Source organism: Heptranchias perlo, chromosome 2 (assembly GCF_035084215.1).
Source record: "Heptranchias perlo isolate sHepPer1 chromosome 2, sHepPer1.hap1, whole genome shotgun sequence".
NCBI lineage: Eukaryota > Metazoa > Chordata > Chondrichthyes > Hexanchiformes > Hexanchidae > Heptranchias > Heptranchias perlo.
This window is the reverse complement of record NC_090326.1, coordinates 84,461,024-84,475,792: the sequence shown is the minus strand read 5'-3', so window position 1 is coordinate 84,475,792 and position 14,769 is coordinate 84,461,024. Positions and strand designations below refer to the sequence as shown.

At 43.6% G+C, this 14,769-nt stretch overlaps 1 protein-coding gene across 2 annotated transcripts in view; it reads left to right on the top strand.

The window, feature by feature from the left end:
• The window catches only part of LOC137334020 (leucine-rich repeat-containing protein 72), a 54,563-nt gene that overhangs the window by 7,582 nt on the left and 32,212 nt on the right, over positions 1–14,769 (top strand). For both annotated transcript variants that reach the window (XM_067998443.1, XM_067998434.1), the window contains exon 3: positions 4,618–4,687. In XM_067998443.1, the coding sequence (XP_067854544.1) occupies positions 4,618–4,687 (70 nt within the window). The remainder of the gene's footprint in view (positions 1–4,617; positions 4,688–14,769) is intronic.

Sequence of the window (14,769 nt, the reverse complement as noted above, 5' to 3'; positions counted from 1 at the left end):
ACCTCCCCACCATCGCATCTAGCCACTTCTCCTGCTAGAGAGTTGTGAGTCAGGTTAACGACGTGTCCAGGTAAAAAGGGATTTTGTTACGGAAATAACCCAGATCACGATCTGCTGGATGTGAAGCAGTGGAAGAAATAAATTGCCTCATGTACCATTAGGCATGGAAGAAAAGAAGATGATCTGTGAAAGGTGTAATATCAGATTGGGGGGGAGTATTAGGTGGGATTTTTCTAATAAACTTAATTGATCTAGATATGGAATCCAACTGTAAACTGATCAAATTTGCTGATGACTCAAAAACAGGGAGCACAATAAAGATAGAGAATGCAATAAAATGATTTAATTTTTTTAATCCAATTTTATAGATACCTGGCAAATGAAATTTATTGCTGACAACTATAGAGTATTACACATAGATTAAAAATAAGTATGCGATGAATGCAATTGAGATGTTAATGGATGTGTTTTGGACTGGAGGGATGTAAAAAGTGGTTTCCTCCAAGGCAAGAGCTGGAGCCATTGTTCTCATATATAAATGATCTTTACTTTGGTATAGAGTATACTATATCAAAATTTGCGGTAACACAAAAATAGGGAGCATTGTTAACTGCGACGAGGGCTGTGTACTTCAGGATGACGTAGATTAGAAGATTGGGCAGATAGATTTCAGATGAAATTTAATGTGGAGAAATATGAGGTGGTATATTTTGAGAGACCACACCTGGAGTACTGTGTACAGTTTTGGTCTCCTTACCTAAGGAAGGATATACTTGCCTTAGAGGGGGTGAAATGAAGGTTCACTAGATTGATTCCTGGGATGAGAATGTTGTCCTATGAGGAGAGATTGAGAAGAAAGTGCCTATGTTCTCTGGGATTTAGAAGAATGAGAGGGGATCTCATTGAAATGTATAAAGTTCTCAGAGGGCTTGACAGGATAGATGCTTAGAGGCTGTTTCACCTGGCTGGTGAGTCTAGAACTAGGGGTCATAGTCTCAAGATAAGAAGTCGGCCATTAAGGACGAGATAAGGAAAAATTTATTCACTCAGAGTTGTGAATCTTTGGAATTCTCTACCCCAGAGGGCTGTGGATGCTCAGTCATTGAGTATATTCAAGATTGAGAGCAATAGATTTTTGGACACTAAGGGAATCAAGGGATATGGGGCTAGGGCAGGAAACTGGAATAGCCTGATGGAAACGATCAGCCATGATCTTATTGAATGGTGGAGCAGGCTCGAGGGGCTGTATGGGCTGCTCCTATTTCTTACACCCTTATGTTCTTAAATATACTAAGTGGTAAAATTTTAAAAGATGTAGAAGAACAGACAGGATTATGGGTTCAGATATACAAATCTTTAAAAGTTGCAGGGGGAACAAATGATAAAGCTGTTAAAAAAGAATATGACATTTATATTTTCTCCAGTACTTTCATGCAATTAAGTTTACATGTGGAGATTGATGAATGAAGAGGATTGCACGATTTTCTGTTGGTATAGTTTTCCTCACTCTTCAGATGCCATTATCTTTTGGCCTGATTGTACTAAAGACGTTCAGCATTGCATATCACTAACATGATGCACTTGTGGTGTTGTTGCCATCCCTTCTTGTCATAAGAATAGTGAATGTGTCTGGAATGAGCCCATATGTACAACTGAATGGGGAGGATAACAAAGTTTTGTTGAAAATTCCTAAAGGGATAATGTTCTTGTGTTTGAAAAGAAGATACTTCAATATGATCTCATTTACATTTTCAAGATTATGATAGGAATTAAGAATGTTGATCCAGACTAATTGCTCACCTTAGTGAAGGGTTTAAATGCCAGAATGCTGCAAGTAAAGAAATAGTAATTTAGGAGCAAAAGAGAAGCCAGGAAGAACTTTTATATTTATGAAAGGTAATAAACTTAAGGAATAAGATATCAGAGAAGACCATTGATTAGATAAGAGGCAACTAGATATGGTTGTGGGAGGCCAATCATCACAACCCCGGAATTGCTACAGGAGTTATTCAGGGCAATGGTCTTGGCCCAACCATCTTCAGCTGCTTTATCAATGACCTTCCTTTCATCATAGGGTCTGGAATGCTGCTGTTTACTTCTGATTTTAGTGTTCAGCTCAATTCACAACTCCTCTGATAACGAAACAGCCCATGCCAGCTTACAGCAAGACCTGGACAACATCCAGGCTTGGGCAGACAAGTAGCAGGTAACATTCATGCCAAATAAATGCCAGGCAATGACCAACTCCAACAAGTAAAAGCCCAACCACCTCTCTCTGACCTTCAACGGTACCAAAATTGCCAAGTTCCCCACCAACATAATCCTGGAGATCATCATTGACTAGAAACAGAACCAAACCTTCTATATCAACAATGTGGCTTCAAAAGCACGACAGAAACAAGTTACTCTGCGATAAGTGAGTCACCTTATGGCCTCTCAAAGCTTCTCCACCATCTACATGGCTCAAGGCAGGAATGTGATGGAATACTCACCACTCGCCTGGATGTGTGCAACTGCAACAACTCTCAAGAACCTCAACACTATCTGGGATAGAACAGTTCAATTGATTGGCACTCCTGGTACAGGACTCAGTATCTACTCCCTCCACCACCAATGCACTTTGGCTGCAGTATATACTGTCTACAGTACACACTGCAGCTACTCACCATGCTTACTTTAACAGTACCTCTCTCTCCTGATACCTCTACCATCATGAAGGACAAGAACAGCAAAATAATGAGAACACCATGACTTCAAAGTTCTCCTGGAAGCCACATCCTGACTTGGATATATATATACTACCATTCCTTGGTCTAAATCCTGGAATTCCCTAGTTATCACCACTGTGGCAGCAACATCAGCATAAAGACTGAAGCGATTCAAAAGGAAGACCCAACAATACATTGAAGACACTCTCCATCGTGCTGTGGGGCACTATCACCGTGCTAAGTGGGATAGATTAAGAATAGATCCAGCAGTTCAAAACTGGGTTCCATTAGGTGCTGTGGGCCATCAGCAGCAGCAGAATTGTATACCACCACAATCTGTAACCTCATGGCCCAGCCTATCCCTCTCTCCTCCTCTACCATTAAGCCAGGTGACAAATCCAGGTTTAATGAGAAGTGTGGAAGAGCATGTTGAGAGTATCACCACGTGTACCTGAAAATAAGATGCCAAACTGGTAAAGCTATAACACAACACTACATGCATGCTAAAAAGCATGCTATAGACTGAGCTAAGTGATCCCACAATCAATGGATTAGGTCAAAGCTTTGCAACCCTGCCACATCCAGTCATGAATGGTGTTGGTCAATTAAGCAACTAACGGGAGGAGGAGGCTCCATGAAGGTCCCCATCTTCAATGATGGCAGGGCCCAGCACATGAGAGCAAAACACAAGGCTGAAGCATTTGCCACCATGGATGGTCATTCTCAGCCTCCTACTGAGGTGCCCACTGGTCACAGATACAATCTTTAGCCAATTCAGTTCACTGCACATGCCATCAAGAAACAGCTGAGTGCACTGGACACAGCAACGCCTACGGGCTCCGACAACATCTTGGCTGTAGTGCTGAAAATCTGTGCTCCAGAACTAGCTGCATCCTAGCTAGGATGCACCAGTACAGCTACAACACTGGCATCTACTCAACAATGTGGAAAATTGCCCAGGTATGTCCTGTCCACAAAAAGCAGGACAAATCTAACCTAGCCAATTACTGCCACGTCAGCCTACTCTCAATCATCAGCAAAGTAATGGAAGGAGTTGACAACAGTGCTGTCAAGCGGCACTTATTCACCATTAACCTATTCTTCGATGTTCAGGTTAGGTTCCGACGCCCTGAGTCTGTTTGATGAGCACCCCATCCACTGGCTTAAATATCCACTCCCTTCACCACCGGTATGCCATAGCTGCAGTGTGTACAATCTAACAGAATGCACTGCAGCATGTCACCAAGGCTTCTTCGTCAGCACTTCCCAAACCTGTGATCTCCACCACCTAGAAGGACAAGGGCAGCAGGTGCATGGAAACACCAGCACCTTTAAATTGCCCTCCAAGTCATACACCATCCAGATTTGGATATATATCATCACTCCTTCATTGCTGCTGGGTAAAAATCCTGGACCTCCCTACCTAACAGCAGTGTGAAGACACCACTGGACTGCAGTGGTTCAAGAAGAAAGCTTGCCTCCATCTTCTCAAGGACAACTAGGGGTGGGTAATAAATGCTAGCCTTGCTAGCAACACCCATATCCCAAGAATAAATTTTAAAAAAAAAGAAAAATTACCACTTGGACAAGGAGCAGAGAATCCCCATAGACTGTACCCCAACAGCAATCCACACCTTCTGGAGAGTAGGAGGGAAGAAAAAGGGAAAAATTGGTTTGTTTCTCCAATTATGAAATGCAGGTAGCTTTAAACCAAATGCCATATCAAATGTTTGGGAAGATACTGGAATAAGGCTCACAAAATTATTAGCTGGAGTATTCCATTAAAAAACACAATAATCTACACATGAATTTAAAGGTTTTGGGATCTAAGTCTATACCTATACTCTCTCTGTTTATATTCTGTCACTTTCTTAACCAGTAATAAAAAAATTATGTATCTGCTTTTTAGAGGGCTAACAGAATTGCCTGATCTGTCAGACTTTAAACAGCTAAAGTATTTGTGGCTGAATCACAACAAGGTGAGTGAGAATTTTTGTAACTACTACACAATCTACAGATTATATTGATCCAGAAATACACTTCAGAATAACAACTGTAAGAACTGCTGGTTGTTTTAGTCAGCCTGACAGTTGGCATCAGTGATGAGATCTGTTGGTAAAGAGAAACACGGATAAACATCCATTCCTGTCTCAAATACCAAAATGAGCTGCCTGAGTTAGAAAATGTCACAACTGACATTGTACTGACAGTATTTCCTATGAAATTGCTTACTGATGTGTTTGTTGCTGATGGCATTTGATTAGCATTTTGTTAGGTTTGAACATTCCAACTGGTGAGTCCATAATGGGCTAAATTATATATAGGCTGTGGAGGAATGTCCTCAATAGGATGAATGGTCTTTTCTTATTTCTTACTCTTATGTTTTAAGTGTAAACAATGCACCATGAAGGTTACTGTCACCTTGCTAACTGTGATATTGCCCACCATGCAATACCAGTGTAAACTCCTCCAGGAGATTGGAGGGACTTTGTGGTATAAAAAAAAGAAGGCACCTGTAACTAACTGCCACATGTACAACTGTGAATTTGACAGAATTTATGTCCATATGTAAACAAGTATTTTATAAATCTCAGTGACAGATTCTCTACTCAGCGTGATCCATTTCGTACAATATTCTTCCAAGATCCTTAGTCTGTTTATTCTTCCACTTGGATGAAAATTCCATTCCTCCAATTCTATCCCTGAATGAGTTGATCACCAGGCTCATCCTTAAAGAGAATAATTGCAGCAACTATTTTAAGCAAATATATCTTCTACAGTGGACAGAGATTCTTTGTGGAATTTTTAAGCCACATTTCATTAGGGCTACCATCTGAATATGTTCTCTGCAACCACAACACTTCCACAATCAGGTTGAACTAAAGAATATGGATTGGCTAAACACAGGGATTTTTTGCCTGCATAGAAATATTCTCAACCCATTTTAACATGTTCTGGATAGCTTGGTGGAAATTTGATCAAAAATCAGATTTGTGGCTGAAATACTATTTTCCACCGTGTGGCAAATTTACTGACAGCTGAGCAATTCCCTTTTTTAAAACAGGAGGTGGAGTATAATGCTTTTGTTTTTTTTTTAAATGGCTGTAAAAGCCATAACATATATAGGCAATTGTTCAGTCAAATTTGCAGACAATAAGAACTTGTAGAGGACTTTGGACAAGATACCTTGAACTTTGTTGTGATAGACAGCACAATAACAGTGACTTCAAATTGTCCTCAAAGCATAGATCAGATTGAAAGCAATCGACTGTGTCCTCAGCCTCCAAATGTGAGTGATTTAGCACATGCTGGTGTGGAAATTGCTTTTGAGTGCGTTTTCGTGTGCAGAATGAATGTTGAGTTTGGAGTGGGTGCCCAATCACGTGGCCACAAAGAAGACCCCAAATTTGTGCAACTTATTCATTAAAATGATATAGGTGGGCTGCCAGTGATACCCTGCTGTTGATTGGCAGCTCGCCTGATAGAGGGTGTTACTTCCGCACGCTTCTGACGCTTCTGACGGCGTTTCTGCGGATGCAACCGAGAGGAATAGACAGGCGTTTCTGCGGACGCAACCGAGACTCCAGGATGGTATGTTGCCTCCCTGGTGCAAGGGTCAAGGATGTCTCGGAGCGGCTGCAGGACATTCTGGAGGGGGAGGGTGAACAGCCAGTTGTCGTGGTGCATATAGGCACCAACGATATAGGTAAAAAACAGGATGAGGTCCTACAAGCTGAATTCAGGGAGTTAGGAGTTAAACTAAAGAGTAGGACCTCAAAGGTAGTAATCTCAGGATTGCTACCAGTGCCACGGGTTAGTCAGATTAGGAATGACAGGATAGCTAAGATGAATACGTGGCTTGAGAGATGGTGCAAGCTGGAGGGATTCAAATTCCTGGGCCATTGGAACCGGTTCTGGGGGAGGTGGGACCAGTACAAATTGGACGGTCTGCATCTGGGCAGGACTGGAACCAATGTCCTAGGGGGAGTGTTTGCCAGTGCTGTTGGGGAGGGTTTAAACTAATGTGGCAGGGGGATGGGAACCGATGCAGGAAGTCAGTGGGAAATAAAGTGGTGACAGAAACAAAAGGCAGTAAGGGAGAGTGTACAGAACATGACCGGACAGATGGTCTGAGAAAGCAGGGCAAAGACCAAGGGAAGTCTAGATTAAACTGCATTTATTTCAATGCAAGAAGTCTGATGGGCAAGGCAGATGAACTCAGGGCATGGATGGGTACATGGGACTGGGATGTTATAGCTATTACTGAAACATGGCTAAGGGAGGGGCAGGACTGGCAGCTCAATGTTCCAGGGTACAGATGCTATAGGAAAGATAGAGCAGGAGGTAAGAGAGGAGGGGGAGTTGCGTTCTTGATTAGGGAGAACATCACGGCAGTAGTGAGAGGGGATATATCCGAGGGTTTGCCCACTGAGTCCATATGGGTAGAACTGAAAAATAAGAAGGGAGAGATCACTTTGATAGGATTGTACTACAGACCCCCAAATAGTCAACGGGAAATTGAGGAGCAAATATGTAAGGAGATTACAGACAGCTGCAAGAATAATAGGGTGGTAATAGTAGGGGACTTTAACTTTCCCAACATTGACTGGGACAGCCATAGCATTAGGGGCTTGGATGGAGAGAAATTTGTTGAGTGTATTCAGGAGGAATTTCTCATTCAGTATGTGGATGGCCCGACTAGAGAGGGGGCAAAACTTGACCTCCTCTTGAGAAATAAGGAAGGGCAGGTGACAGAAGTGTTAGTGAGGGATCACTTTGGGACCAGTGATCATAATTCCATTAGTTTTAAGATAGCTATGGAGAAGGATAGGTCTGGCCCAAAAGTTAAAATTCTAAATTGGGGAAAGGCCAATTTTGATGGTATTAGACAGGAACTTTCAGAAGTTGATTGGGAGAGTCTGTTGGCAGGCAAAGGGACGTCTGGTAAGTGGGAGGCTTTCAAAAGTGTGTTAACCAGGGTTCAGGGTAAGCACATTCCTTATAAAGTGAAGGGCAAGGCTGGTAGAAGTAGGGAACCTTGGATGACTCGGGAGATTGAGGCACTAGTCAAAAATAAGAAGGAGGCATATGACATGCATAGGCAGCTGGGATCAAGTGGATCCCTTGAAGAGTATAGAGATTGCCGGAGTAGAGTTAAGAAAGAAATCAGGAGGGCAAAAAGGGGATATGAGATTGCTTTGGCAGATCAGGCAAAGGTGAATCCAAAGAGCTTCTACAAATACATAAAGGGCAAAAGGGTAACTAGGGAGAGAGTAGGGCCTCTTAAGGATCAACAAGGTCATCTATGTGCGGAACCACAAGAAATGGGTGAGATCCTGAATGAATATTTCACATCGGTATTTACGGTTGAGAAAGGCATGGATGTTAGGGAACTTGGGGAAATAAATAGTGATGTCTTGAGGAGTGTACATATTACAGAGAGGGAGGTGCTGGAAGTCTTAACGCGCATCAAGGTAGATAAATCTCCGGGACCTGATGAAATGTATCCCAGGACGTTATGGGAGGTTAGGGAGGAAATTGCGGGTCCCCTAGCAGAGATATTTGAATCATCCACCGCTACAGGTGAGGTGCCTGAAGATTGGAGGGTAGAAAATGTTGTGCCTTTGTTTAAGAAGGGCGGCAGGGAAAAGCCTGGGAACTACAGACCAGTGAGCCTGACATCTGTAGTGGGTAAGTTGTTAGAGGGTATTCTGAGGGACAGGATCTACAGGCATTTGGAGAGGCAGGGACTAATTAGGAACAGTCAGCATGGTTTTGTGAGAGGAAAATCATGTCTCACGAATTTGATTGAGTTTTTTGAAGGGGTAACCAAGAAGATAGATGAGGGCTGTGCAGTAGACGTGGTCTACATGGACTTCAGCAAAGCATTTGACAAGGTACCGCATGGTAGGTTGTTACATAAGGTTAAATCTCATGGGATCCAAGGTGAGGTAGCCAATTGGATACAAAATTGGCTTGACGACAGAAGACAGAGGGTGGTTGTCGAGGGTTGTTTTTCAAACTGGATGCCTGTGTCCAGCGGTGTGCCTCAGGGATCGGTGCTGGGTCCGCTGTTATTTGTTATTTATATTAATGATTTGGATGAGAATTTAGGAGGCATGGTTAGTAAGTTTGCAGATGACACCAAGATTGGTGGCATTGTGGACAGTGAAGAAGGTTATCTAGGATTGCAACGGGATCTTGATAAATTGGGCCAGTGGGCCGATGAATGGCAGATGGAGTTTAATTTAGATAAATGTGAGGTGATGCATTTTGGTAGATCGAATCGGGCCAGGACCTACTCCGTTAATGGTAGGGCGTTGGGGAGAGTTATCGAACAAAGAGATCTAGGAGTACAGATTCATAGCTCCTTGAAAGTGGAGTCACAGGTGGATAGGGTGGTGAAGAAGGCATTCAGCATGCTTGGTTTCATTGGTCAGAACATTGAATGCAGGAGTTGGGATGTCTTGTTGAAGTTGTACAGGGCATTAGTAAGGCCACACTTGGAATACTGTGTACAGTTCTGGTCACCCTATTATAGAAAGGATATTATTAAACTAGAAAGAGTGCAGAAAAGATTTACTAGGATGCTACCGGGACTTGATGGTTTGACTTACAGGGAGAGGTTAGACAGACTGGGACTTTATTCCCTGGAGAGTAGGAGGTTAAGGGGTGATCTTATAGAAGTCTATAAAATAATGAGGGGCATAGATAAGGTCGATAGTCAAAATCTTTTCCCAAAGGTAGGGGAGTCTATAACGAGGGGGCATAGATTTAAGGTGAGAGGGGAGAGATACAAAAGGATCCAGAGGGGCAATTTTTTCACTCAAAGGGTGGTGAGTGTCTGGAACGAGCTGCCAGAGGCAGTAGTAGAGGCGGGTACAATTTTGTCTTTTAAAAAGCATTTGGACAGTTACATGGGGAAGATGGGTATCGAGGGATATGGGCCAAGTGCAGGCAATTGGGACTAGCTTAGTGGTATAAACTGGGCGACATGGACATGTTGGGCCGAAGGGCCTGTTTCCATGTTGTAACTTCTATGATTTTATGATTCTATGATTTAAAGTTACCCTTCCCCTCTTAAAGGGGAGATGCACTTTGGCTGGAGACAATGGCAAGCGCAAGAGAAACTGCAAGGGCCCCCCGATTTTTGGACAGTGCTTTGGAGGTTTTGATGGAGAACAATGGCAGGAGGAGGGCATCTTCTATCCACCAGGCGGCAGGAAGATTTTCAGGCAAGCTGCCTGGCATGAGTGGGCCGAGCATGTCAGTGCGAGGAGTATCGCCCCAGGTTATGGCGGCAATGTAGGAAGAAATTCAATAACCTCATGAGGATAGCTAAGGTAAACCCCCTAATTCATATCTATCATTACTCCATGGTTAGCCTTGACTACCTGTTGTTCCAACACTCATTAGCCTTCCCTTCCCTCCCCTCCCTCGATTACCAGCACTCTCCTACAATCACTGCAGCACACTTCACTTCGCCTTCTTCAGCTTCGACTGCAGCACTCTACACCTGCTACTCTTCTCACTATTATTTCCTTCACGTCCTCACATCTTTGCCATCCTGCACACAACGGCAACATGTCCTCAAAACTTTTCACTACTCTAACACTGACACACTTCCTTCTTTCTTGCTGGGCAAGGTCACACAAGATAACAGGGAGCAGGCAGCCACAGGAGGAGAGCTACGCTTCATCCATGTGTTGTCCCCACGTAAAGAGCAGGTCATAGACATCATGGGCAGGTGATGTGTCAGGAGTGGGATGTCTAGCAAGGCTGGAGGACTCCTTCTCTTCTCACTTAAATCTCACCCTTACACGTGATGCATGACAGATTGCAGTTGCTTTCAAAAGCCACTCATCTATCTCTACTTACCCATTGCACTAAATGCTAATTCTTCTCCCTTTCTTACATTTCAGGTCCAGTGGATGTGCACAGCCCTTAGGGAGAAGAGGAGGAAGAAGAAGAAGAAGAGGGCAGCACTGTTAAATAGGAAGTGTCACTCAACCTTAAACTTGCAGAAATCAGCTCAGAGACTGGCACTGCATGTAGTTCAGAGGGTAGGCTAGAGGGGCCTGTATGTGGAGATTCACCCAGCACGAGTTTGAAGGAGCAAGGGCAGGGTAGGAAGGCCTAGGAAGCAGCTCGCTGGAGCTAGAGCTAGCAACCTAGCTCTGCTACGCAGGATGCAGATGGAGACATCGGACGCCCACCATACATAAGAAGACTGATAGCAATCCAAAAGGACCTTCAAAGTGCACTGGGCTGCCTGCCAGAGAGCTTCCGCACAATGTCTGAGAACACGGAGGAGTCCAGCTTTGGCTTATGTGCTGTTTTTGTGCACAACATTGAGACCATGCAGTCAAACATGGAGCAAGTGGTCAGCTCTACGAGCAGTGCAAGGGGACCCACAGCCATGGAGACTTTGGTGACAACTCTGACTGTTTGGGTGGAGGCTCAGACTGCTGCCTTTTTGGCTCTGGGGTCCAGTATCTCCTCTGGCTTACAAAACCTGAAGAAAAGCACATGAGCAGCCTAAAAGCGACTAACCATAGACTACCTTAATGGAGGTGAGGATCCCTTCAGACACCACTTCTGAAAACTGCTTAATGACTGTTCCTGCCATGATGTGCTGGGCGGATTGAGGAAGTTGTGCTTCAGGCGCGTTCGGACACCAGTTTCAGAAAAGGGTTCTGATTCAGGCACAGGGCCCTGATTATAATATTTAATGATGCCTGCATTTGTTGCAGGCATCATCAAATGCCCTTTACTGGCACGTAACTCCTGAATTCAACTTCATTGCGCCAATTTGGACCTAAAAAAAGACACATCACAATTTCGACTCCATAATACCAAAATTATTAGAATCAATGATTGAACCACTCAGAGAAGACTCACAGCAGAATCAAAAGATTAGAGCAGTTCTTAGAATAGAGCTACAGTAAAATGATTGATATTAGCAATTGAAATGAGTGATAGTGAAGTAAAAGTGACCACAGATTTGTTTCAGAATTCTAGTATGACTAAATAAGATTCTGCAAAGCAGCTTTAAACTTGATACACTCACTTATGTTAGTATCTGACAACCTGTGTTTCTAGAATCATAGAAGGTTACAGCACAGAAGGAGGTCATTCAACCCATCGAGTCCATGCTGGCTCTATGTATGAGCAATCAGCTAGTCCCATTGCCCTGCCCTATCCCTGTAGCCCTGCACATTTTTTTGTTTCAAGTACTTATCCAGTTCCCTTTTGAAGGCCATGATTGAATCTGCCTCCACCACTCCTTCGGACAGTGCATTCCAGATCCTAACCATTTGCTGTGTAAAAAAGTTTTTCCTCATATCACCTTTGGTTCTTTTGCCAATCACCTTAAACCTATGCCCTCTGATTCTTGACCGTTCCACCAATGGGAACAGTTTCTCTCTATCCACTCTGTCTAGACCTTCATAATTTTGAACACTTCCATCAAATCTCCTCTCAACCCTCTCTGTTCCAAGGAGAATAATTCCACCTTCTCCAGTCTATCCCCATAATTTAAGCCCCTCATCCCTGAAATAATTCTAGTAAATCTCCTCTGCACCCGCTCTAAGGCCTTTACATCCTTCCTAAAGTGCAGTGCCCAGAACTGGACACAATACTCCAGTTGTGGCCGAACCAGTGTTTTATAAAGGTTCATCATGACTTCCATCTTTTGCACTCTATGCCTCTATTTATAAAGCCCAGGATCCCGTATGCTTTTTTAATCGCTTTCTCAACCTGCCCTGCCACCTTCAATGATTTATGCACATACACCCCCAAATCCCTCTGTTCCTCCACCCCTTTTAGAATTGTGCCCTCTAGTGTTTTTTTTTTATTCGTTCACGGGATGTGGGCGTCGCTGGCAAGGCCAGCATTTATTGCCCATCCCTAATTGCCCTCGAGAAGGTGGTGGTGAGCCGCCTTCTTGAACCGCTGCAGTCCGTGTGGTGACGGTTCACCCACAGTGCTGTTAGGAAGGGAGTTCCAGGATTTTGACCCAGCGACAATGAAGGAACGGCGATATAATTCCAAGTCGGGATGGTGTGTGACTTGGAGGGGAACGTGCAGGTGGTGGTGTTCCCATGCGCCTGCTGCCCTTGTCCTTCTAGGTGGTAGAGGTCGCAGGTTTGGGAGGTGCTGTCGAAGAAGCCTTGGCGAGTTGCTGCAGTGCATCCTGTGGATGGTGCACACTGCAGCCACAGTGCGCCGGTGGTGAAGGGAGTGAATGTTTAGGGTGGTGGATAGGGTGCCAATCAAGCGGGCTGCTTTATCTTGGATGGTGTCGAGCTTCTTGAGTGTTGTTGGAGCTGCACTCATCCAGGCAAGTGGAGAATATTCCATCACACTCCTGACTTGTGCCTTGTAGATGGTGGAAAGGCTTTGGGGAGTCAGGAGGTGAGTCACTCGCCGCAGAATACCCAGCCTCTGACCTGCTCTCGTAGCCACAGTATTTATATGGTTGGTCCAGTTAAGTTTCTGGTCAATGGTGACCCCCAGGATGTTGATGGTGGGGGATTCGGTGATGGTAATGCCGTTGAATGTCAAGGGGAGGTGGTTAGACTCTCTCTTGTTGGAGATGGTCATTGCCTGGCACTTATCTGGCGCGAATGTTACTTGCCACTTATCAGCCCAAGCCTGGATGTTGTCCAGGTCTTGCTGCATGCGGGCTCGGACTGCTTCATTATCTGAGGGGTTGCGAATGGAACTGAACACTGTGCAGTTATCAGCGAACATCCCCATTTCTGACCTTATGATGGAGGGAAGGTCTAGTTTATGTTGCCTCTCCTCATTTTTCCTACCGAAATGCATCACCTCGCATTTTTCCGCGTTAAACTTCATCTGCCACGTGTCTGCCCATGCCACCAGAATGTCTGTATCCTCTTGGAGTCTATCGCTATCCTCCTCACTGTTCACTACCCTTCCAAGTTTTGTGTCATCTGCAAATTTTGAAATTGTGCTCTGTACTCCAAGTCCAAGTCATTAATATATATCAAGAAAAGCAGTGGTCCCAGCACCAACCTCTTGGGAACACCACTGCACACCTCCCTCCAGTCCGAAAAACAACAGCTCACCACTACTCTCTGTTTCCTGTCATTTAGCCAATTTGTATCCATGTTGCTATTGCCCCCTTTATTCCATGGGCCGCAATTTTAATAGCAGGCCTACCATGTGTGGCACTTTATCAAACGCTTTTTGAAAATCCATATACACCACATCAACTGCATTGCCCTCATCTACCCTCTCTGTTACCTCATCAAAAAACTCTATCAAGTTGGTTAAACACGATTTGCCTTTAACAAATCCATGCTGGCTTTCCCTAATCAATCCACACTCATCCAAGTGGCTATTAATTCTGTCCCGGATTATCATTTCCAAAAGTTTCCCCACCACCGAGGTTAAACTGACTGGCCTATAGTTGCTGGGTTTATCTTTACACCCTTTTTTGAACAAGGGTGTAACATTCACAATTCTTCAGTCCTCTGGCACAACCCCTGAGGTGAGGGAGATGGGGTTGTAACTTTTGCATAATAAGATCTTCTAGGATTTTTTTTGCATAAAATGGTTATCAAATAGTTTTGTTGTATGCTATAGAAATCAAGGATAAAGGACAATTACATTAAAAAACTTGTTATCCCATTCAGTCCTGGGACTTTATAGAAGGTAATGCTGAACTACAAATATGTGGTTCAAAATAATTGTAACATCTGGTTTGGAGCAGATTACATCAGGAATGAGAACATAGGAAAGAAATATGATATATGCACAAATACTTTTTACAGTACAATAAAAAGTAGAGTTCCTTTCTGTAGATTTGGCAAAGTACAAAACAATACTCACAATGCCAAAAATTACTTTCATAATTAAAATCGTTTCTTATTTCATGGTTATTATTTTTGGAAAAACAGTGCAGAAAAATAAAATCAGTAGCGTAAAAGTGAACTCCAGTTTCAAGAAAAATAGCAGTGAGACAAGAAACAGCTTTTTATAGACTAAATTTATGTCTTTTAGAATTTTCTTGGATTTTTTAAAGTTTGAAAGT